The sequence below is a fragment of the Phaethon aethereus genome, assembly GCF_964289735.1.
Source record: "Phaethon aethereus genome assembly, chromosome: 1".
In the NCBI taxonomy this organism is placed as follows: Eukaryota; Metazoa; Chordata; class Aves; order Phaethontiformes; family Phaethontidae; genus Phaethon; species Phaethon aethereus.
Genome location: NC_138575.1, coordinates 203,138,676 through 203,166,592, shown reverse-complemented (window position 1 = coordinate 203,166,592; position 27,917 = coordinate 203,138,676). Strand labels below are relative to the sequence as shown.

At 39.4% G+C, this 27,917-nt stretch overlaps 1 protein-coding gene across 1 annotated transcript; it reads left to right on the top strand.

Annotated features, from left to right (window-relative positions):
* Positions 1–3: 3 nt before the first annotated feature.
* MPHOSPH8 (M-phase phosphoprotein 8) lies at positions 4–27,917 on the top strand (the record flags this gene model as incomplete). The annotated part of the gene is made up of 14 exons (XM_082000686.1): positions 4–258; positions 4,918–5,073; positions 8,909–9,763; positions 12,674–12,770; positions 13,909–14,157; positions 14,616–14,741; positions 14,828–14,916; positions 16,026–16,166; positions 16,879–16,965; positions 18,956–19,110; positions 23,206–23,360; positions 24,741–24,868; positions 25,572–25,655; positions 26,472–27,917. 14 exons carry the CDS (start codon positions 4–6, stop codon positions 26,511–26,513), a joined length of 2,619 nt encoding a protein of 872 aa, XP_081856812.1. The 3' UTR covers positions 26,514–27,917.

The window sequence follows — 27,917 nt, the reverse complement described above, 5'->3', positions numbered from 1 at the left end:
AAGATGGCGGCGGCGGCCGGGAGCGGGGCTGAGGCGGCGGCGGCGGCGGCCAGGCTGGAGGGGGCGGAGGAAGAGGAGGAGACGGCAGCCGCGGCTGAGGATGAGGAGGACGGGGAGGAAGACAGCAGCGGGGCTGGCAAGACGGTTGGCGCAGCAGCAGCAGCCGTCAGGGAGGCCGGCGGCGGCGGCGGCGAGAGTGAGGAGGAGGAGGAGGACGTGTTCGAGGTGGAGAAGATCCTTGACGTGAAGACCGAGGGGGTGAGCGCGCGGCGCCGCCGCCTGTCAGCGCGGCGCCTCCGACCGCTCTTCTGGGGCGGGGCGGTAGCGGGTCCCTCGGGGAGGCTCCTGCGCCCTGCCGTGGCGGGGCTGGCGGGCAGCCCGGCCGCCCCTGGCTGGGGCCGGTGGCTGCCCTGGGGTCGGGTTTCGCCCTGCTCGCCGTGGAGGTGCACGGAGTCGGGAGCGGTTGTTAACCAAGCTCTGGCAGCCGGGTGGGCCCGAGTGCCGTTGGTGGCCTGGAGGAGCCCTTCCCTAGCTCTCTGTGCGCGCAGGCTGCAAGGACTGCTGCTTGGGCAGTGTCCTGTGCGGTTCTTTCATACTGGGGCGAGAATCATGCAACTATAGTGATTCCGTTATAATTGTGATTTAAAACACGTTGTGCTTAATTTTGCAAGCAAGTTTTTTGTATCTTACGGCTTTGACTAAAGAAACTAAATCTGGACTATCTTTGCTAAGTGTTTTGTTGTTTGGTTTTTTTGTTTGCATTGTTAAACTACTCTCTGCTCTTATGGCTGAACTGCAGTAGCATTTTGATGTAAAGTGTTTGCAGAAAGGGGCAGGATTGAATATAATGGAGAACTTGGAGGTGTTTTTGAGGTATGTTTAGTAAGACTGTGTTCAGTAGCTTATAAAATGTGTGAAGACCTCTTAAAATAAGCGAGATTTCTTCCAATTAAAATAACTAGCTGTAGTGATCTTTGCTTTGTTTAGACAGAAATATTGTACCTACTCTTCTTTTCAAAGAAAGCGGCCTAGACTGGTTGAACTTCTAAAATTTCCTAAACCTCAAATACAAAAAATAATTAATTCAGGGCTTGTTTTTTTAATAATTTTGTGTCTGAAAATTGTTTCTTTTAACTAATTTATTATTTTTATTTTAGGCTTCAGTCAGGTACATGACAGTGTAGAATTCTGCCTATTTAGTGTACAACATCAGGGTTTTGAAACCTTTAAGTTGGAGAACCATCAGATCAAGAATTTCTTATATATTTGTGATGCTATCATGACTAGGTTGGAATATCTTGATGGCTTGAGAATGTTATGCTTTTGAGGTAATACAGTATTTACAGCTTTGCCTGTATGAAGTGTTGGTCAAAATAACAGGTCAGGCTTGAAAATAAGAGGACCCCCTCCTTTTTTCTTCTCCACTCCCTCCCCACAGCGATGGAACCTAAACTCTGTGTACTGGCGAGGGGCAGTCATACCATTCTGTACACTTTTAAATTTAAGAGTACCAGAATACATCGAAGACCACCGCTTAAGAATGTTACTGCCATGTGCTGATAAAAAGGCATCTTACGCTCCCTCTTTGTATCATCATCCTCCTCCTCCTCCAAGCAGCCCATTCTGCAGCAGGTTCTGAGCTGAATGCACTTGAGGTTTCCAGGCAGGGTTGGTGCAATTAGCTTTACTGTATGCGTGTGCTTTACCCGGTATGTGTTGGTTGTAGCTTTGTAGCATGGGCTCCAGTTGCACCAGGTCACCTTTCCTTTGCTCTTCAATGTGGGGCATCCTCCTGTGCTTCAGAAATACAGGGCAAGACAGATACTTACACCCAGTTCTAACTTCTGGAATGGCTGAAAATAAGCTGTGCGTTACATTCAGTGGAGTATATTTTATGTAGTCTGCTTTAGATAAGTGGTTCCCAGCTTTCAGATTCCCAAGACTGATACAAAGTCCAAGCAGATACACTGAGATGGCCACTGTCCAGCGCAGCGTTAAGGCCAGTCTGTGTGTTCCTATGTCACGGTTGCAGAAGTGGGGAGCTGGAGAGCACTGCACAGAGAAGTTCTTGTCATCTACAGTCCTGATGTTGTTGGAGCTGGTAGTAGTGATAGCATGAGAGACAGCACTCCTGGGATTGGGCTGGGGAGTTAGACCTGCTGATAAATGAAACAGTAATATATCCTACTTAAAACAATGAGCAATAAAAGTTTAGAAATGTTTCCTCTCAGTATATGTAGAAAGCCTTTCATACTGCACTAAAATTCTAAAACAGGCTCCAATGCAAATTGTGACAATTCCCCAGTGGAGATGGGTAACTTTATCTCTGCTCTTTAATGACATGGTGATACCCCTTTCCATAGGAGTTGTTTCTAGCCCATCACTAGTTTTCGTAGAAGCTACAGCACTATAAAAGTACTCAGAAGCATTCTATTATTTGTAAGTGATACTGAAGAAATAACTAACCATGTTGAATAAAATAATGTTGACAGGTGAGTGTAAGTCTGTGTATGTATCCTTAGTATGATGATCAATCTCCTGTCTTCACTTAAGCTGCGTTTTTGCGTTACTTTCTATGTACTACATGTAGAATCTTTCAACAGTCAAAAGTCTTACGTTTGTATTAGACTTTATTTTATCCAGCTTTCTCAGTTAATTAAAAAAGGACTTCTAACTCATTTTGTACCAGAGTTACAAGGGTGTAATAGTGACTTTGCAGCCAAACGAAGTCCTGCATCTAAAATGGCATAACCCTGTGCCATCAGACAGGTGAGAGGCCAGCTGGCTAAGAAGCGGGTTTGTGGGAAAGGATCTGGGAGTCCCCACAGACAAGTAAGTTGAACGTGAGTCAGCAGTTCTTGCAGCAAAGAATGCCAACAGCATCCGAGAGTGTAGCCAGCAGACCGAAGGAGATGCTTCTTCCTCTCTTCTCAGCACTGCCGAGATGCATGTGGGGTATTGTGTCAAATTCTGAGCTCCCCAGGACAGAAGAGACATGGACATACTGGAGTAAAGGGTTATGAAAACAGTTTAGGGAGCTGGAGCATAGGAGGCTGACAGAGCTAGGTTTTCTCTGTGAAAAATTGGGAAGTATCAGAGGTGATCATAGTGGTATCTATATCTGCTTAATGGGAGGGTGTAGAGAGGACAGGGTCAGATCCTTCTCAGAGATGCACAGTGAAAGGATGAGAGAGGCAATGGACACAAGCTGGAACACAGGGAAATGTGAATAGATACAACTTAACGGGGCACATTTCTAAGCAGCCTGATGTAGTTGGTCCTGCTTTGAGCAGGGCATTGCACTTGTTAGTTCTGGAGATCCCTTATAACTGAAGTTATTCTGTGACTGTAATGAGAAAGTTACCAGACACTTATTTCGTGAGTAACCCCATTAGAAGAAAGAGAGACACATGATTTTGAAAACTAATTCCTGAATCAAAAGTGTATGGTTAAGCTAAATTGAGAGATGTATTACACTAATGTACCTGATTATAGGCTATTTATTTATATGTCTGTGAAGCAAAATACAGAAGATTGTAAGTAGAGTTGATTGCTAAAGTTTAATGGCATATATACACTTGGTTAAAGGTTAATGGTATGCAGGCAAAAATGTAAATTTATGGATGTCAATACAGTTAAGAGTAAGTGTCAAATGGCAGTTCTTCTGAAGGTTTCCTTTTCCAGGCTTGGTTAGCAGTGTAGGATGTTTTAGAGCATTATCAATGTATTTCTGAAAGAGATACTATTCTTTTGCCTCTCCAAAGGTGCTTTCCTTAGTACATATGCTAATACTTTTTGTTGTTGTTGGTTGTTTTTTAATTTAGAAAATAAAGTTTAGGGATGGCTATATTGCCTGGTATTTGTTATCAGCTATAAGGAAAATGGATTTTCTTAAGTTTGGTGCTAGCTTTTGTTATACATCTGTTTAAAGTGACTGCAGGTTTAATCAATAAAGGTGACCACGTTCATACAACATGTATCTGCTTTTAGTTAAGCTTGGTGCAGGAGGCCCTGAGTTTGCCAGTTGTCTGGCTATGTCAGCAACATGCTGAGTCCAAGCTGATATGCTGCCTCTCCTCAAGAAAAGGAGTCCATCTTGAAAAATAAAAGGATTCAGACTACTGAATTATTTAGGAGAAAGGCAAGAGATAATTTGATGAAAAGCTTTTTTGTTTTTATTTTAAATGGTAAAAGACTTTCTAATCTAGTGAAAAAAACCAAGATAGAGACTAAAAGGTGAATTTCATCCTACGGTGAAGTTAACTGTTGAAACAATTGGTCTAGGGCTTTCGTATGTAATCTTTTGCCAAAACCTTTGTAACTAACTCCACTGAGATGCACACATTCAGATTTTGTCTAGTTTTCACTTGATCTCATTCGTGATTTTTTTTTTCTGATTGTTGGTATTTCAATTTATCAAAAGTGGCATTGATTTCAAATGTAACATGTTATAAATTACAATATAAAACTAGGTGAATGGTGTTAATGCATTATAAATCTTAAGGTTTTACATCAACTTCTTCAGCAAAGAGAAGCAATTCAAGCATGACTTTTTATAGAGGAAATATTAAAACTTAAAAAATACTCGTTTCATAACTGTCAGAAAACCCATTTCAGTAAAATGACTGGGAATTTATGATTTATACATTGTAGCTGTGATTCCGAACAAATTTTAGATATTACAAATATTTTGGATAAAACCACCTCAACTACTGAAATGTTTTAAAACCTACTTAGTTCAGTATGTGATGCAGATGGAAATAATTCTGGGAATTCTTACGTGAATATTGGGTTGAGCTCCCATTATATAAATTTCTATATACCCAAAATTATATATCTACTGAGATCCCTAAGAATTGAGTAGATGATGCAATACTATGCTGTATTGTATTAAATGTTGGGTTTTTTTTTTTACAGGGTAAAATTCTCTACAAAGTACGGTGGAAAGGGTATACTTCTGATGATGATACCTGGGAACCAGAGGTTCATTTGGAAGACTGCAAAGAAGTGCTGCTTGAATTCAGAAAAAAAATTGTGGACAATAAGCCTAAACCTGTTAAAAAGGACATACAGGTGTGTTTCACCTTCCAGTATCTTACACTGAAGACCTATTCCCTATCTAGGCTCTGCTAATGGGGGGAGGGAGAAGGGAAGATGTTTGGGATATGGAATAAAGGCAGCTTAAAGAATCTATTAGATCTAAAAGTGTCTTGTTTCAGATGAAACTGAATATTGTTACTGCTCCCTGGTTAATTTACAGGTTTGCTTGTAGACTCTAAATCCATCTAAACTTTATTTCAGTTTTTAATGGGACTATGGATGTATGGTCATTTTAGTTTGTTTTTGACAACATAACCCCCCCCTTCCCTGCCTGCACACATATTGTCTTGTCACTGAAGTTGGGCATTGCTCAATTCACCCTCCTGCTTCGTGTAGCAGATTCATGAATTTTTGCATGTTAACCGTTAAATTTGGTAAGATAGGAATACAGAAAAATTAATTGCAAGAAGGCAGCATATGGCCTTTTCTTTTTTTAACTGCTCGGTCAGTCTCAAAATCAAGCGCAAGAATCTTTTTTGAAAACTGGTACCTTACTTCTGGGGAACCTATAGGTAAATTTTACAAAATCAGGTTAATTGTTTTTGGTGTAAAATAGTTCAGATTTAGTTCTGTTCTGGAATCTGGTTGTTGGATGTCTAATTGGTTTACTTAATTTGTTTATATACACTTGCTGGTGTCAGATGGGATTTGCCTTTCTCAATGGGAGAAGAGGGTCTTTGCTCCCAAGCTAGTGGGGCTCATTGATGGGACTTTAAACTAGACTTGAACAGGGAGAGGGATAATATCAGACTTGCTCATGACAAACTGTGGGATGACACACCATGGTTGGAGGCACAGGGTGCTAACGAGGGCCCTCAGTCTGTTGCTCTGAGACGTGCTGGCTACACTGCAGCACACTTGAAGTCTTACGGAGAAGAGCCAGGGGATACTGAGGTAATAGTAGCCAACAGGGAAACATGAGTGAAATACCTCAAAGGAATTAAGGGGCCTTCCTCTAGGAAGGTGACATGGCTGACAGCCCAGCCAGCTACACCAGTGCACACAGCATGGGCGACAAAGAGGAGGAGTTAGAAGCCACCGTGCTGCTAGAAAGCTACGACGTGGTTGCCATTACTGAAACTTGGGGGAGATGAATCCCATGAATGGAGTGTGGCTATCGATGGCTACAGGCTGTTCAGAAAGAACAGGTAAGGAAGGAAGGGCAGAGGCGTTGCCCTCTACATCAAGAAATGGATAGAGTGTGAAGAGCTGTCTCTGAAGAACAGCCACAGGCAGCTCGTAAAGCTTATGCGTAAGAATCAGAGACTGAGGCAACAAAGGGAACTTTGTGGTTGTTGTCTGCTACAGGCCACCTGATAAAGGGGAGCCTATTGACGAAGCTTCTCACTCCAGCTACCGGAAGCATTGCGCTCACAAGCTCTCGTCCTGCTGGGGGACTTCAACCACCCTGACATCTGCTGGAAAAGTAGCATGATGAGCTGTAGGCAGGAGACTCCTGGAATGCTTCTTAAGCCAGGTAATAGACAGCCCTACCAGAGAGGATGTGATACTGGACCTGTTGGTCACCAATGCAAGTGAGCTAATTGGTGATGTCAAGATAGGAGGCAGCCTGGGCTGCAGTGGTCATGCACTGGTGGAGTTTGCAGTCCCGAGGGATATGGGACAGGTGAAGAGTAAAGTCAGGAAACTGAATTTTAGGAAAGCAAAGTTCCAGCTCTTCAGGGAGTTAGTCAATAGGACACCCTGGGAAACTGCCCTCGGGGACATGGGAGCAGAACAGAGCTGGCAGATCTTTAGGGATGCTTTCCACAGAGTGCAAGAGCTCTCGATCCCCAGGTGTAAGAACTCAGGAAAGGAAGGCAAGAGACCAGCATGGATGGGTTGAGACCTGCTGATCAAAACTAAAAGGCAAGAAGGAAATGCACAGGCAGTGGAAGCAGGGACAGGTATCCTGGAATGAGTACAGGGATGCTGCCTGGTTTTGTAGGGATGGAGTCGGGAAGGTCAACGCACAGCTGGAGCTGAACTTGGCAAGCAATGCAAGAATAATGAGGAGGACTTCTGGAGGTATGTCAGGCAGAAAAGGAAGGTCAAAGAAAGCATACCCGCTGCGATGAGCAAGACTGGCAGACTGGTAACAACAGATGAGGAGAAGGCCGAGGTACTCAATGACTTCTTTGCCACAGTCTTCACTGGCAGTCTCTCTTCCCACACCTCTTGAGTGGATGGACCGCAAGACGGGGACTGGAGGAGCAAAGTCCCTCCTACTGTAGGAGAAGATGAGATTTGAGACTACCTGAGAAACCTGAACATACACAAGTCATTGGGACCTGACAAGATGCATCCCAGAGTCCCAAGGGAATTGGCTGATGCAGTTGCTGAGCCACAGTCCATGACATTTTAGAAGTTCTGGCAGTCAGGTGAAGGCCCTGGAGACTGGAAAAAGGGAAACATTGCACCCATTTTTAAAAAAGGGTCTAAAGGAGGACTCTGGGAACTGCCAACCTGTCAGCCTCACCTCTGTGCCTGGGAAGATCATGGAGCAGATCCTCCTAGAAGCTATGCTAAAGTACATGGAAGAGAGGGCGGTGATTGGAGACAGCCGTCATGACTTCACCAAGGGCAAGTCCTGCCTGACCAAACTAGTGGCCTTCTAGGATGGAGTGGCCACATCACTGGACAAGGGAAGAGCTACAGATGTCATCTGTCTGGACCTTATTTCAGTAAGGCCTTTGAAATGGTCCTCCACAACATCCTTCTTTCTAAATTGGAGAGATAATGATTTGATGGGTGGACTGTTGGGTGGATGAGGAATTGGTTGGATGGTTGCATCCAGAGGGTAGTGGTCAACAGCTCAATGTCTGGATGGAGATCAGTGACGAGTGGTGTCCCTCAAGGGTCCATATTGACACCGGTATTAATACCTTCACCAATGATAATGATTTTCATCAGTGGGATCGAGTGCACCCTCAGCAACTTTGCAGATGACACCAAGCTGCATGGTGCAGTTGGCATGCCTGAGGGATGGGATGCCATCCAGAGGGACCTGGACAAGCTCAAGGAATAGGCCCGTGTGAACCTCATGAGGTTCAACAAGGCCAAGGGCAGGGTCCTGCACCTGGGTTGGGGCAACCCCTGGTATCCATACAGGATGGGGCATGAAGGGATTGAGAGCAGCCCTTCTGAGAAGGACTTGGGTGTACTGGTGGATGAAAAGCTGGACATGAGCTGGCAATGTGGTTATTCAGCCTGGAAAAGAGATGGTGCTAGGGAGACCTTATTGTGGCCTTTCAGTACTTAAAGGGGGATTACAGGAAAGAAAGATGGAGGCAGACTTTTTAGCAGGGTCTGTTGTGACAGGACGAGGGGTAATGGTTTTAAACTAAAAGAGAGTGTATTTCAACTAGATATAAGGAAGAAATTTTTCCCAGTGAGTGTGGTGAACCACTGGCACAGGTTAGCCAGAGAGGTGGTAGATGCCCCATCCCTGGAAACATTCAAGGTCAGGTTAGCTGGGGCTCTGAGCAACCTACTGTAGTTGAAGCTGTCCCTGCTCATTGCAGGGGAGTTGGACTAGATGACCTTAAAAGGTCCCTTCCAACCAAAACTATTCTGAGATTCTATGATTCTATGTGTTGATTCTCATACAAGGAGTTAGCAATGTAATTTAGGTAAGTGAGCTAGAATTGTGTTTACAGATTTTACAATTTGGCAATGAGGAGTGATGTTTGCACTGTTTAAAATGAGATTTACTTTTCCCAAGCACCACTGCTACCATTTTGTATCACCAATGTGATACATTTTAATGGGTAAATAATATCTTTTCTTTTTTTCCCCTATCTTTTAGAAACTATCTTTAAATGATGATGTATTTGAAGCAGAATCTGACAGTGAGTGGCAAAGTGAAACTAAAGGTGATGTTTCACCAAAGAAGAAAAAGAAGAAGTCAAAAGATGGAGAGGATAGAAGTCCAGATGATCTGAAGAAGAAAAAGTCTAAGTCTGCAAAACTCAAAGAAAAACCTAGAACAGAATGTGAAAATTCCTCAGATACTTTAGTTTCAGATTCAAAACCAAAAAAAAGGACTTCAGAAACAAAGGAGGATTCAAAGGACCCAAAGAAGCAAAGGAAAGAAGATACTAAGGAAATCAAGAAGAAGAAGGGAGAAGTTAAAGACTTAAAAATAAAATCTAAAGAAGATTCTAAAGAAAATAAAAAGTCACGGAAGGAGAAGCATGGAGATGTTCAGTTTGACTCAGAATCAAGTACTCTAGATGATATATTTTCTCAAGGAACTGATAATGAAAATTCAGAATTAAATTCTGAAAATAAAGATGAGAAGCAAAAGTTGATTAGTGGAGAAGAGAGATTGGAGCAAGAAATTGCTGAAAAAGATTCCATTGCTGATAGGTGTCTTGATGGATCAGCAAGTAATGAAGATGATAATATTGATGTTAAGGTGAAAAGAAGGAAGAAAAAAATTCAGAAAGCTGAAGATTATAAAGAGGAAGGTAGAAAAGTGGAAATTCAAGACATCTACTTAGAGAAGAAAATCATGCACAAAAGGCAAAAAGGTCAAGAAAAAGTAAAAATGGTACCGGGAGAGTTGGAGAAAGTGTCACCTACTCCTTCACCAGTGCAGAAGGGTGTGAAATTGAGTGCTGATGAAAGAGGGCGCAAGTCCACTGATTCAACTGGGGAGGTAAGCAATGTTAAGACATTGGGGTGGGGGCTGGGGATTAAATCAAACATCTTTGAGGTACAGGTGTATCAAAAGGCTACTGTTCATGATGGCAAAGAGAAAAATACACATTGGAAAGTAATGAGCTGGATGAAGCTAAAGAAAGGCCCACTACACAATGTATAGAAGAAACAGAAAAATTTCTGGATTCTGAACACTTCAGGAGAGAAGGGTGTCTTTAAATGTTAAAGTATGAATTTCTCCTGGTTTTTATGTGTACTTACTTAGAATGAAATTTACTGTTCCTTCAAAGCATGCTGTCATTTTTAGCTTTGTTCCCCTCACCTTCAACAGTTGCCTCAGTTTGATTCTTTTCAACTTGTGTAGTAAGACATTCAGTCTTGAGCAACTATCCATCCAACACTGCACAATGAAGTGCACTTTCAAGCTAAAACATGCATTTGATCTCTCTCAAAAGCCAGCCACTCCATTAAACCATACATGTGTTAGCACCTACCTGAGAACTGGAATGCTGAAATTGCTTCTAAACCCAACTCACAGATAATTATGCAGCTGGCTTGTCTTGTTAGAATTCCTGGGGTGCTTAAAGAAAATGCTTAGCTTCATATTAATTACAAATGCTGTACCTATTCTAAGAAATGAGCTAAGCAAATACTGGAATACGTATTTATGTACAGTAGTGTTTTAAGAAAAGCAGGATGGTAAAGGTAAAAGAAAAAAATAATGGAAAAAATAAAACTATTTCTGGAATGTTTCTGAGAATGTAATTTTGTTCAGCTGCTTCAGACTGTTCTAATACAGTTTGCAGTTCATAAAACTTCGGCTGCTCAGAGAAGCCCCTTTCTGATTTGTAACAGGATTGCAGCCAAAATACCTTGATACTGGATTATATCCCACTTCTTCTGAGGCCATAATTCCACGGTGACAAGTTTCTTCTGTAGATTCAGCTGTGGTCCTCTGCTTAAGATTGTTGTGTGTATGGAGTAGGCCACCTTAAACATGAGGAAGTTGATTTTGAGAATTACGTGGCATAATCTCAGAGTAGAGCTACACAAAATAGTGTTTTTGCAGGAGCTTAGTGGTGAAAGCTTTTGTAAACAAGGTTAAGCAATTACTGTGAGGCATAGCCCAGTTTCAAAAAGTTAATTAGCTGAAAGGGTATGGCCCTTTATTACTCAAGTATTTTCTCATAGTTCAAGGCTATAGCATTCATAAGAGAGAGACATCAGTGATGATAATTAGATAAATCTCTGGAATTCTGTTTTATTTACCAGTAGTATAAGAATCCTGTCACCCCAAACATGAAGAAATCAACAGCACATGAAAGTTGGTTTCCTTGTGGCTCTTCAGCCAGTACTCTCAGTAAATTGTCTGTATGCCTTTCTCCTGGTTGTGCTCCATGGAAGGTGATGCTCCAAGGAAGCAAGGAAGGCATTCTGCTTTTTGCTTTTTTTAGTCTGGGAGGCTTAAACAATGTTTTCTGTAACTGGTTAGTTATTCTCCAGAGCAGCTGTGGGCTTACTATGTGGAGGGGTTTGGTGGAGAGTTAGGGAGGTTTTTTGCCTTCACTAAATTGTTGTCTCAAGCAGATTATTCTTTTCAGATAAAATCCTTGCATACGCTTCAGCTACCTGTCTTTCCTTATGTAGCTCTGATTACAGAATGCTGTCATGTCAATTTATAATACAGTATTCTCTGTTTGGAGTCATTTTGCATACCGAGCCATTCTTTCCATTCAATTTTCCTCCAAAAATAAATGTACAGTGTACATTGTGCATCTGATCAGTATTGGAAATCTGGAATAGAATTCAGTATTACTGATTTTAACAGCACCTCTGTGTAGCAAATAGCTGGTAATCCATTAGTAAGTTACAGATCTCCCCCTAAATACTGGGCATCTGCCGGGATTAACAGCTGTCTGTTACTAGTTCATCAAGTCAGTCATCAAAAGCTGAGGGTTGGGCAGGGAGGGGAAGGGATGAGGAAGACAATTAAATGTCTCAACTCTGCTAATACATGATACACAAAATTAACCTATTATAATTTAAGTTTTTCCTATGTCAAATAAATGGTAATATTTAATGATAAATTCAGTATGTAGTTATTGTGGGGACTTCTTTTGGGGCAGTTTTTCAGAAAGCCAGTGCTGTTCCATGTACCAGGTTAGTGTCAGGGGCTGATACAAAGCCATGCCAAGAAGCCTTGTCCCACTTGCTGGCTGAATGGAGAGAGAGGGTTACAGGAGGAGAAAGGCAACCTTTGGTAGAGTGAGTTGAATTCTAATTTGATTATATATCTATATCTACCATAAATTTCTTTTGTGCTATTGGATGTTACTAAGCTCAATCTTCTGTGAGGATATGGTGGGTTTGGGTGAATTTTTTTTTAGTGTCTGTTTTTCACAAATGATTGTTGCCGTAATGTTCTGTATGTGTATATTGGAAAACTTGGAACCTGCTGTACACAAATGTCAAGTTTTCTCAGTTAAGGTTCAAGTCATTGCTATGATAACCACTTTGAGTATGGTGCTACAAAGGTGTTAAATACTGTGAACTAATTACATTCTATTCGGGTGCAGTATTTGGAACAAATGAAAAGTTGATACAAAATACTGGTTTTGGCATATCTGCACCTCATGCCATAAAGCATATTGCATGGCTAGGATGCAGTAAAAGTCTGAATTGAAGTTGTTTTATTTTGGAAGTATACCTTTTCTCTTATGGAAGAAGCCTTCACAGACTTAACTCCTGAGTCACCTTTTGAATTCTTTTCTTAGGAATGTACACCAGTCTGTTATGTACAGATTTCAGTAGTAGTATTTTAAATATATTTTATTGTTGGAGTGGTGAAAGGAGTTTATTTTCCATTTTTTCTCTACCACTTTAACTTGACCTTTGTTCTCAATATCAGGAGAAAGAAGTAAAGAAAACTGAAACAAAAGAAAAATCTCAAAAAAAAGAGTCTGAAAAAGAAGAAAAGAACAGAAAAGAGCAAAAGGGCCTAAAAAGTAAGTACTTACTGCCTAAAAGAAAGAAAGGAAAGCCCTTTCAGGACATTCTCCTCTTATTTCTACAAGAGTGGATACTGTATAGTTTTGTAACACATACTAGAAAAACAAGAATTTTTGCTTCTATTTTAAGAAGCAAAAGTCTGCTGTTTAATGGCTTTGTTAATATATGCTTCATGAGAATGCTGTATGTACGTTCATGTATGAAGCATAGATGTGTATATAAATCTCTTAACATTTTCATAGGCAAGTCAAGATTTTGCTCTTTTGCATTTAATATTGTCAACTATGCTTCTGCGGCATGTAACACTAATCTTTTTTTAGAGGAATTCATCTGACTATTGGCTGTTTCCTGAAGTGTTCTGATGGTATTATGAATACACCCTTTCTATGTTTAGAAAAACTAGTAGAAGTTCTCATCAGACAAACTTCTTGCCTCTTGCTTTAGCCATGGTGATGAGTTACATTATGCAAGCCTTAAAACATGACCAGAACTGGATTATTTGATACATGAAGAAAAATGTCTAGGGTGTATTTCTATTTTTGGTAGTATAATGGAGTATTAGTGTTACCACTCTTGATCTCAGAAAAAAATCTAGATTACTTTATTTCACTACTCTGATGAGGATGAACTGAGGAAAGCTAGGTAGCTCCACCTTTGACAATCATGAATGGATATAGGAGGAGCTATGATGCTTCAAATAGCTGTTGCTAGAGAAATATCTTTCACTGAATATAGCATAGATGCTTACAATGCTTAAGAAAAGTAGTAACAAACAGAATGATTAATAATTGTTCCTTATATAGCTCGTGTCCTTTCTCTGCTTATCACAGATAGTGAACCATATCTTCAAAGTAGTAATTTACACGTAATTCTAAACTACATTTCTTAAAAAGAAGATGGTACTGTATTGAAAGCAGTCAGAACTCAAACTTGCCAGGGTAGCTGGTGGTGAACTAGCTGTCCCTGATTTTTGGCTTATGTTGTTAAGCTTGCTCCTATGCTTTAGCAATGATTAACTTACGGAAAGAGAACAGACGTTTTCTAAATGGACTCTGGTCACTCACTTAAACTTTGTTATGTAATAGTCTTTAGTGGCTCAAGTAGTCACTCTTGGTAACTGTCTTAATATTCTAGGCTTTAAGGACATCAAAAGTGCATTTGACTTGTTTAATGTAGCTTCAGAAGAAAAAAGTGAATATTGTGAGAATAACAGCAAAAGAGAAGAATCTTCGATAGAATATAAATTCATAGAAGAAATAAAATCAAAGGACAGCAAGGTGTGCAAGGAAAAGAGGAACATAAGAGATGAAACAGACACATGGACTTACATTGCTGCAGAAGGTGATCGAGAAGTAGTGGATGTGTGTCAAATGGAGAACTCTGGTGAGCAGTAGAAACAAATGCAGGGGAAAGTTGAGCGCTGGCAGTTAATATTTTCTCCATTCCTGCTTGCATCTTTTAGTGCTCCAATTCTTGTCTCCCCAGGAGGCTGAAATGATGTTTTCTTTTGAAACTCACTGATAACTTTTCAGTGTGTTTCCAGTGTGTTTCTGCTATTACAGTAATGGAGTGTTCACCATTTCTTATCACTTCAGCCCAATTTATTACAACAAATAAACAGTTTGTTTCAAATAAAAGCATTTTATGTCTGTTTGTAATGCAGCCTTCATTGTTTGGAACCATTCCATGCTGAGTTCCAGAGTATATTTGAATGAAAAGTACTAGTACGTTAAGCTGGTGATTATTGAAGCAATGGCAAGCAATGAGTGATTTGGAAATTTATAAGTTACTTAATACTTATTTTACATTTTTTTTCTTCCATAAAATCAAATACATGATAGATGGCAAGCAACAAGTCTTGAGTCTGGGTATGGACATGCAGTTAGAATGGCTGACACTAGAAGACTTTCAGAAGCATCTTGGTGGAGAAGATGAGAATCATGTATCAACAGAACCAATAACCAGTAGTGAGTAGTTGCTGGGAGGACGTGGCATTTCTTAGCTGATGTTTTGAAGTGAAATATCCTCTAACTGCATTGAATTTATTTTCTAGCTCTCCTGAGGGATGCTGTTAAAAGTGGAGATTATATGACCGTGAAGATGGCACTTTCTTCAAATGAGGAATATAATCTAGATCAAGAGGTAATTTTTCCGCAGTAGAACCGGGGGGGGGGGGGTAAGAGTGCAATTTTGGATTGTTTGCAATGCTTTCCCCTCTTGCTAGTAGCATGTTTCTTTCTCACCCTGGGGAAAAAAGCACAAGGTGAGAGAAGGGAGTACAGAATTTGAGGCTTCAATATTTGTTCTCCATTTCTTCCAAAGAAAAAACGGAGTTTGATAGAAGTAAGGTTTGATAGAAGCATCCCAGTAGCTGGTTTTGCAGCAGATTTGCCCACTGGATTTAACTGACTATTAAATTTAGAATTTTACATGGATTAAGGAATGATGATACACATCAGGTCAAGTGGGTAAACTATATAAAACATCTATATGTGGGGAAAAAAAAATTACATGCTGTGTTTGACAGACTGGGACCACTTCACTCCATGAATAATTAGTTTTACGCCAGTTCTTCATCATCTGTGTTCTTACTGGTTTTCTTTTAAGGATCTAGTTTCATGTTAAGTAGTTCCATTTTTGAGGACTAAAATCTCTGATATCAGTATTTTCACTGTTGATCTTGTGTAGCTGTATTATGTAGCATTTTGAGAACTACACATTATGCTAAAACTTCTGTAGCATAATAGAAAAGATGCATGTGTTCTTTGAATTGTAGTGTCTGGTGGAAAATGCAAGAATGAGTGAGGACACTGGCCACTCAGAAGTCTTTTCATACTTACACTCTGATAAAATCCAAAAGCAACATTGTGGTAGCAGCTGACTTGAGCCATTGTCTTTTTCCTTCAGTGGCTGCTGATTTCTTTTTCCACTGTCTTGCTGTCTTCCCCACCCTCAAATACCTTCCTGCCTTTCTTTCTGGCTTATTCTGTTTTTCCTCCTTCTTGTTCTGCTCCTCAGAATGTTACAGGTTTTGCAGATTGTGGAGCTTAGAGCATGATGCCTGTGGACAAGAGAAGTGGGTGGTGATATTTTGTCAATATCTGGTAGCCATGTATGTGTGAATTCTTCTGCCAGTGAGAAGAATCTTTATGAAACCTGTTGAAGCACTTGCAATTTTTGTCTTGCGGCTTTGATTTATCTTAATGTATTTGATTGGGGTTTTTTTTTAATGGCAATGATTCTTGTTGCAGGACTCAAGTGGAATGACCCTAGTAATGCTTGCTGCTGCTGGTGGGCACGATGACCTTCTCCGGCTCTTAATCAGGAAAGGAGCTAAAATTAATGGTAGACAGAAAAATGGAACAACTGCATTGATACATGCAGCTGAAAAGGTTGGCTTGATTATTGTTGTATTTGTGGTTCTTGGCTCTTCTACTTATGTTTAAAAGTGGTATACATTTTTTTTATCTCTTGGATGATGCCTGCAAAGTAGGTAGCAGGATATAGCCTGGTGACCTTAACTACATAATTTCAGCAGCTGTGGTTACTGTAGTGTAAATAAATTCTGATTGCAAACACTACCCTGAGTAGAGAATATCATATGGCTACCTAGAGGGAAAGTGGAGGCAAAGGATATATCTGAATTTGTCTGTCAGGACGGCCTGAAGTTCTTGTGTTAGAATTGCTTGTTATGATCTCTGGCTAGCTACACAGGGTCCAAACTTCGGAGGCTTTGAGAGCAAATCTCTGATTAAGTAGGGTTTACTATTTGAGAGATGGGAGATGACAGTAAGCTCTTCTCAAACTTAAGACCAACTAGACTGGTAAGTTAGAAGATGTTTCATGGATGGGCTCTTTTGTTCAAGTTGGGTCATGTGTTTTCCCATGTACAGTAGATACAGGGACAAAAGGGAGCTTGAGTCCAGTTTGGTGATTAATGTTTTCTTTCTCTGGTATTCACTATTGCATGACAATGTTAATTGTGTCATGTCTCACGCTTTGGATTTTACTAATGGATTTTAAATAAATGTCACTTCATATTCTGAAACAAAATCAGAGTATTTTCTACTTACTTGTCTTGTGGTTTTGGGGGTTTTTTTTCAGAATTTTCTAACAACAGTAGCTATTCTTCTGGAAGCTGGAGCTTATGTGAACATGCAGCAGAGCAGTGGTGAAACTGCTTTAATGAAGGTAAATTCAGTGTTTGCCCTGACACAGTTTAATAGTAAATACTTTCGGCAAACTAATGAAAAAATGAAAGCATGTTTATAGAGTTTTGTAGTATGTATAGGGTGTAGGGAACATGTACTATATTTGAAATAAAAGTACTACTTCTAGTTATTCTACGCAGTGTTTTAATCCATTTTTTTAATATACAGTTATAGCTAAACAATAAATGCAGACACCATCAGCATACAGTGCCAAACGTGGCTTATCATCCTCTTCCATTGTTTGGCTCAAAGAAATGTAGATGTGGTCTTAAAACTGAGATAATGCGGTTGTCAGCAGGAAGAGAAAAATTGCAGAAAGCAGAATCTTTCACTTGGGTGCTGCTGTGATTGACTTTCTTCATTTCATTGCAGACCAGAAAGAAAATGAGTTTGCAGTCTCCTTCCCACTGCCTGTTCTGCACCTTTACTCCCTCCACCACAAACAAAATTTTTAATGATTTGTTGTTATGGGAAAATTCTATGACCCTTAAAGCAGCCTGTGCTTCTCTCAATTTTTTTTTTGTTGTTGTTGTTGCTATTTATATCAAATGATTTCACCAAACTTCCCCTTCCTGATAAACTTTCTGTATTTATGTGTAGGCTGTTTAAGGCAGTTTGTTTGCAGAAGAGGTTATAAAAGGTTTTCTGTCCAAGACAATGTGGTGTTGTTTCTCTTCTATCTTCTGCAAGGCTTAACAAGTGTGGGGAATTCACATTTTCTGTAAAGAAAATGATAACACACTTGTGGTTTCCTCAACCACTTCAGTACAAAATTGCTTCATAATTTGGCCATATCCATGAACCTCAGTTTTGACCTTCATTGGTTTTAAAGGTTTTATTAGTATTTCATGCACAGCTGTACATACTTTCTAATTGGCAGCCTACAGTGACTTATTCAGATACTTGTTTTGCTGTGCACATACAGAGAATAGGGTCTTCATTTCTAATAACTTACTGGAACAAGTTTAGCCATGTGTGGATAAACATATGAATGTGTTTATCCAGTCACTTTTATTTAACTTTAGGAGTTGGATCATACTTTTTAAGAGGGACTAAAAAAAAAGTCTTGGCACTTAATTCCTTTCTCTGAGGTGGTGTGGTGCGTTTTTGGGGGTTTTTTTTGTATGACAGGGGCAGGTGGGCTTACTTATTTATGGATGATGATGGATTGAAAGCACAGATGAAAGTTTAGAGCTGAGACAAATTTCAGTAGTTAACTTCTGAAAGGCCTCATGAAGATAGAAATTTCTCTTGTGCTTTTCCGTAATTTGTCTGTGAAGTGTTTGCAAATAAGTGACCAAGAGCATGTGTTTGCATTCTTCAAAGTAAAGCTTTCTTCAGGCTTTCCAGCACTTTTGTCGAATCTTAGGTTGATATGCCCTGAAAGTCGTGCTGTAAGTAACATTGAACAGCCTCGGACGCTTAGGTAGTTGGTAACAGTGACTAATATAGCTAAAAAACAATTTTGGGCAAGTTATGTTAATTTACTGCACACCTGAAGTACTATTTGAACTGAGATTTCTAGAAACAGACACTTGGAAATGTTACTTTGGTCATTTTGAATACCTCTGCAGAAACCCACTTATTCAGGTAAATAATTGCAAGAAAGTTTACAGTTACTGAATTCCAGCAATTTGATGTTTTCACAGAACTTTCGGGGTTTGTTTTATCTAGTTTTTTGGTGGACTTTTGGGGTTTTTTTAATTAAGTCTACTTAGTAATCCAGAGTGGTGCTTTTATGGGATCAGGTGTGTCGTGTTGCCTGGGTAAAGATAAAATGTTTATAGAGTGTGATCCTGGGTCTCAAGTTGTGTTAGCATTTGCAGAGCAAATACCTAAACTTGTTTTCTGAATTGTAACTAGTTTTGGATTTAAATTCATTTCTGCACTTCTGCTTACTTCAGTGTTATGCTCTGTTCTAACGGGGTTTTGTCACTGTTGTCCATCCTTCTGTCTTACTTTCTGCACAGGCTTGTAAACGGGGGAATTCTGATATAGTACGGCTTATGATTGAAAGTGGAGCAGACTGTAACATTGTGTCAAAGCATCAGAACAGTGCACTGCATTTTGCTAAACAATGTAATAATGTACTGGTGTATGAGCAGCTCAAGAGTCATTTGGAAACGTGAGTAAACTGTGCTTTGAAATTTGTTCTGGTGAAGTTTACAATACTAAGCATGTCATAATTTTGGTTTAAGTTGGGAAAGAAAACAGATCTGATTTGGGCAGAAAGCTAACTAATAAATCATGTGAAAGGAAAATGATGTGAGCTAACAGAATTAGCAGACACTTGCTTAAACTCTGATTAAAAAGATGGAAAGGAGGAAAAGGGAATTATTAGAAATGAAAGATTCCTTAAATTAGAAATACAGCAATTGGGAAAACTAAAAAGTGCATGGACAGTTTACATTTATTGGGCAGTTGAATGTAAACTGTTACTAGGGCATGCCAAATAAAATACCTTGCTAAAAAGCATTTAAAAAAATTAGAAACAAACAAAAGAACACAGAACAAAAACACCATGAAAAATCACTGTAGATAGTTTGGGTGTTGTTGGACCCTTAAACGTCAGCTGTGGGCTGAGAGTGCCAGGGTAGAGCTTTTACACCAGTAAATGATGCAACTAAAAATCTTCATTGTGTAGCAAGAATGACTGAACAGCAGTGCAGTGTATGTGGTATGTGAAGCGTTCATGTCATATGGTCATGTAAAAATATACTGAGCTGATGAATATGGATGCTAAATGGAGACGAAACATAAAAAGGAGTGACGTAGTTTAGTCCCAGCTGGCAACTAAGCACCACGCAACCGCTCACTCACCCCCCCTCCCACAGTGGGACGAGGAATAGAATTAGGAAAAAACTTGTGGGTTGAGATAAAAACAGTTTAATAGGACAGCAAGAGAGAAGGAACCAACAGTGATAACAACAATAATAATAATACTGACAAAGGAATGTACAAGAACAAGTGATGCCCAGTACAGCAGTTGCTGACCACCTCGTGATCAATAGCCCGTCCCCGAGCAGTGATTCCTGCCCCCCAGCCAACTCCAGTTTATGTACCGGGTATGATGCTATATGGTAGGGAATATCTCTTTGGCCAGCCTGGGTCAGCTGTCCTGGCTGTGTCCCCTCCCAGCTTCCTGTGCACCCCTAGCCTTGTTGCTAGCAGGCCAGCACGAGAAGCTGGACTGTCCTTGACTACTTAGCAGCAGCTCAAAACATCAGCACATTATCAACATGTTCTCATCCCAGCTCCAAAACATAGTCTTACACTAGCTTCTGTGAAGAAAACCAACTCTATCCTGGCTGAAACCAGGACAAGGAATAAGCTTTTTAAATATCGATTTGGAGGAATACTCATGGTTAACATATCAGGGAAGAAAATTGTAACCAACAATCTACACTTGGAGAAGACTCAAGGTGGGTCTCAGAGCTTCTGCAGTAGCTGAGAGTTTGCCATGAATGCAGTTAGTGCTGGAAGAACACTGTCTCAGTTCAAGATCCTTTTATCATTTTATGATGATTTTATCTACATAATATAAGACAATCTATCGAGTAGTTTGTAGTCCAAGCTCATTCTTTCCTATTTTAGTGTTTAGAAAACCCTGGCTGGTTTTTGTGTCTGATCAGAGACAAAAATGTGTTTCCCATCAGCTAACATCCTAAATCTATCTTGACAGAAAATGTTTTAGTGCAAACCAGTAAAATACAAATACATACGTTTCCAGGGCAAGGTTGTGTTTTCCTAGGAATTCTAAAGAAACTCAGTTATGAAATTACAAAATCATGGTAACACAGAACAGTTGAGGTTGGAAGGGACCTCTGGAGGTCACCTCGTCCAACTCCCCTGCCCAAGCAGGGCCACCTAGAGCTGGTTGCCCAGGACCCTGTCCAGATGGCTTTTGAATATCTCCATGGATGGAGACCTCATAACCTCGCTGGGCAAACTGTGCCAGTGTTCCATCACCCTCACAGTAAAAATATGTTTCCTGATGTTCAGAGGGAACCTCCTGTCTTTCAACTTGTGCCCATTGCCCCTTGTTCAGTCACTGGGCACCACTGAAAAGAGCCTGGCTCCGTCCTCTTTGCCACCTCACTTCAGGCTTTTATTGATATGTACACATCAATAAGATCCCCCTGAGCTGTGTCTTCTCCAGGCTGAACAGTCCCAGCTCTCTCAGCCTTTCCTCAGTATATTTAATGCACTGTAGAGTTTGTCTGTGGTATTGTAGATCACTGCTGCTAACTTTTGTCCTGAGCAGATAGAAGCTACAAGGAATGTTTTCTTACTATAGCAGGCTAAATGGAAAAAAAAAGAAGTGCTAAAAGCATAAAAACTAGTAATTTTTCAAACATAGAAAACTTGTTAAAGTGGGCAGGGGCATTTGAAGTGGATAAATGGAGTATGCTGATTCTTCCCCAGGGAAGGAAATCATGATTTGTGAGTGAAGGTTTTGAAGGCAACAGCAAGCATGCAGATGAAAGTGATCTGGTACTTGCTGTTCAATGTATTGAAACTCTGTCACTCATTCACTATTTGATGCCTTTTCCAGTTTGTTTCTGGTTTAAAATCTGCCACCTTCAGTTTTGGCTAATCTGAATAATGAGTTTTGGAAGATCTTGAACATTTAATTTTACCAGTGAAAATAGCAGTTGAAATCAAATATTGATAAATGCAGAGTGATGTCCATCGGGCATCACTGTAGTAATGTGAATTATACAGAGAGTAACACAGCTCTTGCCAACTGAGGAAGTGTCTAGACTCATTACTTGAAAATATCATTTGAGTGCTTCTTGTCAGTCAAAAAGGAAGATAATATAGTAGTAGTGGAGCTGAAAATAAAATGTAAATCCTTAAGTTGCACGTGCCATTCCAGTTACCTTGTTTCAAAAACAGATGAAGCAAAATGGGTAGAAGGAAGGTAAAGATGATGAGAGATACGGAGTAGCTTCTGTGAGGATAGACTGGGAGAGGGGATACACATCACCTCGAAACAGATTAAAAGGCCAAAAATTAAAAGTAAAATATGAAAACAACAACCACAACAAAAAATAACCCAAAGCCATGAGGCAGGTTCTACAGGCCATCCAGTTAAATGATTTTGTGATAGGTTTGAAGTGGAGGAATATTTTTGCCCAGTAAAACTGAGTTACGGATCTCTCTGTTGCAGAATGCTGTGGTCACAAATGCGTGGGATTTTAGAAAGGATTCAGTAGATCTAATGAGAGGTGTGATTTGGCTACGGTCTCTGGTTTTGGATGCCTCTAAGTCAGATTGCTGGAAACTAGGACAGTGTACCTCAAAAAGACAACTGTTTAATTTCCCATACTTAATACGGATTTGTCTAGCATCTGGAGACTAGGCTAGATGGGCTTCCAGGCTTGCTTTGGTATGGCAAGTCTTGTAGTTTCTTTCTGATCAAACACTTAAGTTTTAGATTCTGCGGATGGTAATTTCAGCTAGCATGGAGGGGGGGTGTGCCTTGAGTAGTAGCTCAGAAAGCTATAAAGCTGAGAGAGTAGGGACCTTTGCCTTGCAAAAGTGTTTAAAACCCATTTGTGTCAAAACAGCTTTCTGAAGAGGATTACTTAGTAACCTGCTTGTAAAAGTGCCAAATACTGTTGGTTAATGTGGTCTCTCTTTTGAAGGCTAGGCTGCTTGCTAAAATTAACCACCAATTGGCGAAGTAATGGTAATGTTGCTACTTTATCACTGCATTTTAGTGGAGTTAATTGGGAACTGCATATTCCAGTAATATTGCCAGTAAAATTATACATGACTTGTTTATTTTTACATTGTACTTGCAGTCAGGTTGATAAATCAGCCATGCTGAGGGAGTCATTATCTATTTCTGATTAGCCACTAGGTATGTATTGATGTTTTGGGGATATCTTTCTACATAAAGAGCCTTCAAAATAGGTGGCTAGTTGGAATTTTTTTTTTTAATCTGCTGTAGTGCATTTGTCTCAGCTTTTTATTTTTGTGGACCCGATAGATGAATTTCACAAATAGATCACTGATAAAATGTTTTATTAACAAAGTATTGGGACTTCGGGTTCATCTATAAATAAATGCTGGTGAAGTAGGCATTCACTTCTGAAAATCAGGAATTCAAAACATGATCTGGAATCTTTTTTTTGCGTCAGCTCTCATTAAGTCTCTCTGTTAAAGTAATTTTACAATGTGAAATACAAGCCTTACTTGTTTGGTCTTTTAGGCTCTCAAGAGTAGCAGAAGATACCATCAGGGATTATTTTGAAGCTCGTCTTGCTTTGCTGGAGCCAGTCTTTCCAATTGCATGTCATCGTCTCTGTGAAGGGCCAGATTTCTCTACAGATTTTAACTATAAACCCCCACAAAATGTGCCAGAAGGTAGTGGGTTTGTTGTGATGGATTTTTTGTTTGTGTTTTTAAAAAAAAAAAAAAGAAAAAGAAAAAGAAAAAAGAAAAAAAAAGAACAGTGTGTTGAGAAACTGCCTTATAAATATGTCTTAAATTATCTGCTATGTGAAAGTATTTTTATATGACATTATATTGCAGTATGTTACATTAAGCATGCTCTGATTATGGAGTATAGGGAGAGGAGCAATGTTTTGATGCGTTGTGGGTGGGGATTGTGTGTAGCTTTTTATTTTTTTAAGGGGTGTTTTTTTATTGCCATATACACAGCTGCTTCTGTTCATGGGTTACGTTAGCTAGGTGACAGGTATTATAGGAAAGGAGTGGTTTACCTTAGAATTAATAATTTTGAAAAGTCTTGTTCTAGGAGTATACTTAGAAAATCTCATAGTGGATCATCTTGTTTTGTAGACAGTACCTAACACCCTGGAGTCTTAGGGTATAGTCACAGCACTGTCATGATAGAAATGCAGTCTGGAAATACGGCAGAAAAGCAGCCAGCATCAGTCAACTGTATTTTCCCCCCAGACCCTTTGAAAAAGCTGGGAATCAAATTCCCAAGATACTTGGGAATGTTTCTTCATTCTTTCAGGAATTCAGTTACTAATCTTTCATGCTTGGCTTAGTTGAGTCATTTCTAGTCACCTTTTGATTATATCAGGAAAATATCTACTGATACTGTTTTTTCTCAAAATAAGACATTATTTTGAGAAGTATTATTTGAGAAATATTTTGACTGTGAAATACTACGTAAACTAACGTTAAAATTGGTTGTGTCTGCCCAGTTTTCTGGTTGTTAAGATTTGTAATAGAAGTCTTCTGGTTCTTGATTATAGGTAATCTTTATAGAATTAAGAAACCTTATATAACATGTATTAAAATGAAGCATTTGTGGGTATTGAAGATTGTTGCTTACTGAATTTCAGTGGAGTTCATAAAAATCTATAATTGACTAGGCTCGGTTGTCCCCACCAAGAGAACAGACAATCCAAACCACGTTAAATTCCGTAACTCTCTTTAGGCTAACCTAAAACCACAGAGGTGAACCATACAGAGGATTGCTGTATATCCATTTTGCTTTCCTTTCTTAACAGCCACATAAAATTACTTCTGCTGCCAAAAGACCTTAACTTAGTGACTGAGTCAGTTGTTTTCTGTGCTGGGATCCACTGGCTTGGGAGATTGGATTTCTGTATGTTGCTTTGATACTCCATTGGTGTTTAATGTATACTATATAATGTTTCTATTTATATATTTTTTTCATGTGACCAACTTCAAAGTTCAGTGCATGCAGCTGTTCTAAATAATGGATCTCATTTCAAGTTCATGTGACTGAATTGCCTTCCCTTTCAGGATCTGGGATTCTTCTCTTCGTTTTCCATGCAAATTTCTGTGGTAAAGAAGTCATTGCTCGGCTCTGCGGACCATGCAGTGTACAAGCTGTGGTTTTAAACGACAAATTCCAGCTCCCTGTATTTTTGGTAAATCTTTTCATAGAACTGATTGACTGTAAAACTGCTTTGTAAAGTCTTTATGGAGCAGCCTGGGAAATTTTAGAGCCTTATTTTGGATTTTGAGTATTGTGATGAAGCATTTTTTTATGATAAGGGGTATTTTTAAATGAAACTTAATTCTTTGTATATGGAAAGAACTACAAACCTTGCATATACTAGAATCCATAAAAACTTATGCCTTAAAAGGCAGGGACATAATGCTGGACAACCTGCTTCGAGGTGGCCCTGCTTGAGCAGGGGTTTGGACCAGATGACCTCCAGAGGTCCCTTCCAGCCTCAACCCTTCTGTGATGTCAGCACTGAGGGTTTGAGCAGGCAGGTGAGAATTCTGAATTTAAAGCTGTTTCGCTTCTCAAATTCACCTAGCCTCTCAAATTTTTGATTCAAGTTCTTAAATACAACTACTTTACCTTGTTTTAACCACCTACCTCATATTTCCAATGATTAATTTCTATTTTTTGATACTTTTTAAAAAAATCTATTAAATGCATCACTATGCACACTTTTTCAAGTCCTCTTGTTTTCTCTGTGGTTGCACCAAAGGTTTTTTGCAGTATACACAACTTTCTGTCAAAAAAATGCATAGTTAAAATGTTGTGTTCTGTTATTCCACTCGCATAGCACTTTCAGCTGTATCCTGCCATTAACTGTCCATTTTTTTTCCTTTTAGGATAGTCACTTTATTTATTCCTTCAGCCCTACTGCAGGCCTTAACAAGCTTTTTATACGGTTGGCAGAAGCTCCTACTGCCAAGGTACCGAATGTTCTCAGAATTAAATGTGTATGTTAATTTGTTGTACAAAAACTTTTCCATAGTATAAATGCTTTTAGTTGTATGTTGCAAATATAGAACTAAGGACTTCCTGCTGTCTCCTTGTCCCAGTTCCCACCAGTTGCATTTCCATCCTGTGACATTGCCAGGACTTAGGAACATTGCCAGGGGTGTTAGTTCTGTCATAATTAAATGTTTTTATGCTTCAGTCAGAACAATTCATGCACCAGGATAAAGTAACATTACAGCTAAACATTTTCCCCGTCTACATTGTGAATTTAATGACTAACAGATATGTGGAGTGTCAGTTATTTTTTGCCTACAGATGTTTTTGCTTGTGTGTTTAGGAGAACTTGGAAGTATTTACTAGGATGTGCAGTCTGCTTTTAGATAGTCTGTGTAGTCTGTTGTATTTTCCAGGTGGTTTGGGCAGTAGCCCCACTACATGTTGCAAGATGAATAACACATCCTGTTCTGGTAGCGTTTATTTTATCCTTGGAAGACACACCAGTAAATTTTCTACACCTTGAGATCTAAAACTTATACTTTTAAATGCTCTATTGTGCACTTTTGTTTTAAGAAAAAAAAAATCGAACTTGTATTGAGATGGAAGTATGTGTGTATCTCTAGTTCAGATTTGGGGCTAACTTGTTTGAACACCACCTAATGCAGTAGTATTTTACTTGAGTCCTTTTACAAGCCATACATGTTTCAGCAGGGCTATTTTACATTAGAAAAAGTGTTTAGCACTAGTTACGTGCAAACAATCTTTACATGAAAACTTTGTTGCTTTTACAGGTAAAGCTGCTAATAGGCGCATACCGAGTGCAGTTGCAGTGACCTCACAGCGGCGAGCACGTTGAGTGGACTGACACTTTTCTGGATATACTTCTGATTTCCTCTGTTTAGAGACTGACAAAGCAGTTTGGAACTTTTTGGCACCACTCTCTTAAGACTAAGTACCCATCTCAGTGTTGCTCGTTGGCAGTCACATAGGAAAGTGTGGTGGAGAGCAGTTGAATACGCTGCGCTGTGGAACAGGGTTGTCAGATTTTTTTTTTTTTTTACTTTGTACAGATGTAGATGTAAGTATTTGTGCCAATACATATGATTCTGGTTTTCTTTAACTTGTGGAGTCCAGACTGCATATTTCAGCTTTTCCACAATGTGGAATGGTGCATATAAGAACTATTTAAGGTGACTACGTAAAATGTCTTTTTTAATAGAAAGATCTTTTCCATTTGTAAACTAAAATTTTCTAACTGTAATGTTTCTATGTAAAATGCAGAACTGTCATATTCTTGGAGCCATGGGCAGAATTAACGTCACTGCATTAGATTTAACTTTGAATTGCTGAGGGCTGCATTCTGGTTTGAAACTTCTCCTGCTGTTGTCTCCTGATGAGAAAGCAGTTATGCTTAGTCGTTCCCCTTGAACAAACACAGTTACATCTGCAGGTATGAACAAAGACATCTGAATAGGCTCAAGTCATAGAGGACCACAACCAGATTCGTAGTCGTATCAGTTTTAAAACTCCTTTTGTTTTAGAGAAGCAACTGATAGTTCTACAGACATCTTAACTTTGAGTTTTTAGTCAAGTGACATATGGAAAAACAAATACAAGCAGAAAACAGCAGACCAGAAAACTTTTAACTACCTTAAATGTGCAGGCAATGCTTATTGTAGACAAGAAGAACAAGAAGATACGTAGAGGATTTCAGATGTTCCCAGTCTGACAGATGAGAGCATGTATTGCCTGCTAATTCAGAAATTCAGTTCCTCAGTGCAAAGAGCTGCTGTCTCTTTGTTTTATTTAAATGACCCGTTTTATCAAATGACAGCAGTTCTGTAATGGTCCTGTGCTAGAAAATACAAATGTAATACTTCTGTGTGAAGTATAGAATATTTTTCTTTGTAAATTAACTGACCTTTTGAAAAGTAAAAGGGAAAAAAAAAAAAGGGGGGGGGGGAAGAAGAAAAAAATCCAAATTGTGCCTTTGCTATTCTGGTTGCCATGTGTAGTTTACATGCCACTATGTGCCTACCTTATCAGCAAAACTATTGTGGAAAAATTCTTAATGCATTTGAGTGCTCACCATCAAAATGGTGCAGATGTATTAAGTATCCTTTTTAAGAACTGAGTCTTTAATGTAAAGTTCAATTAACCAGTTTTTAATTTTTGGTTCTTGAAGGTTTAAAACTTCCATATTTAAGAGATTTCTCATTTGGCATCATAGAATCACA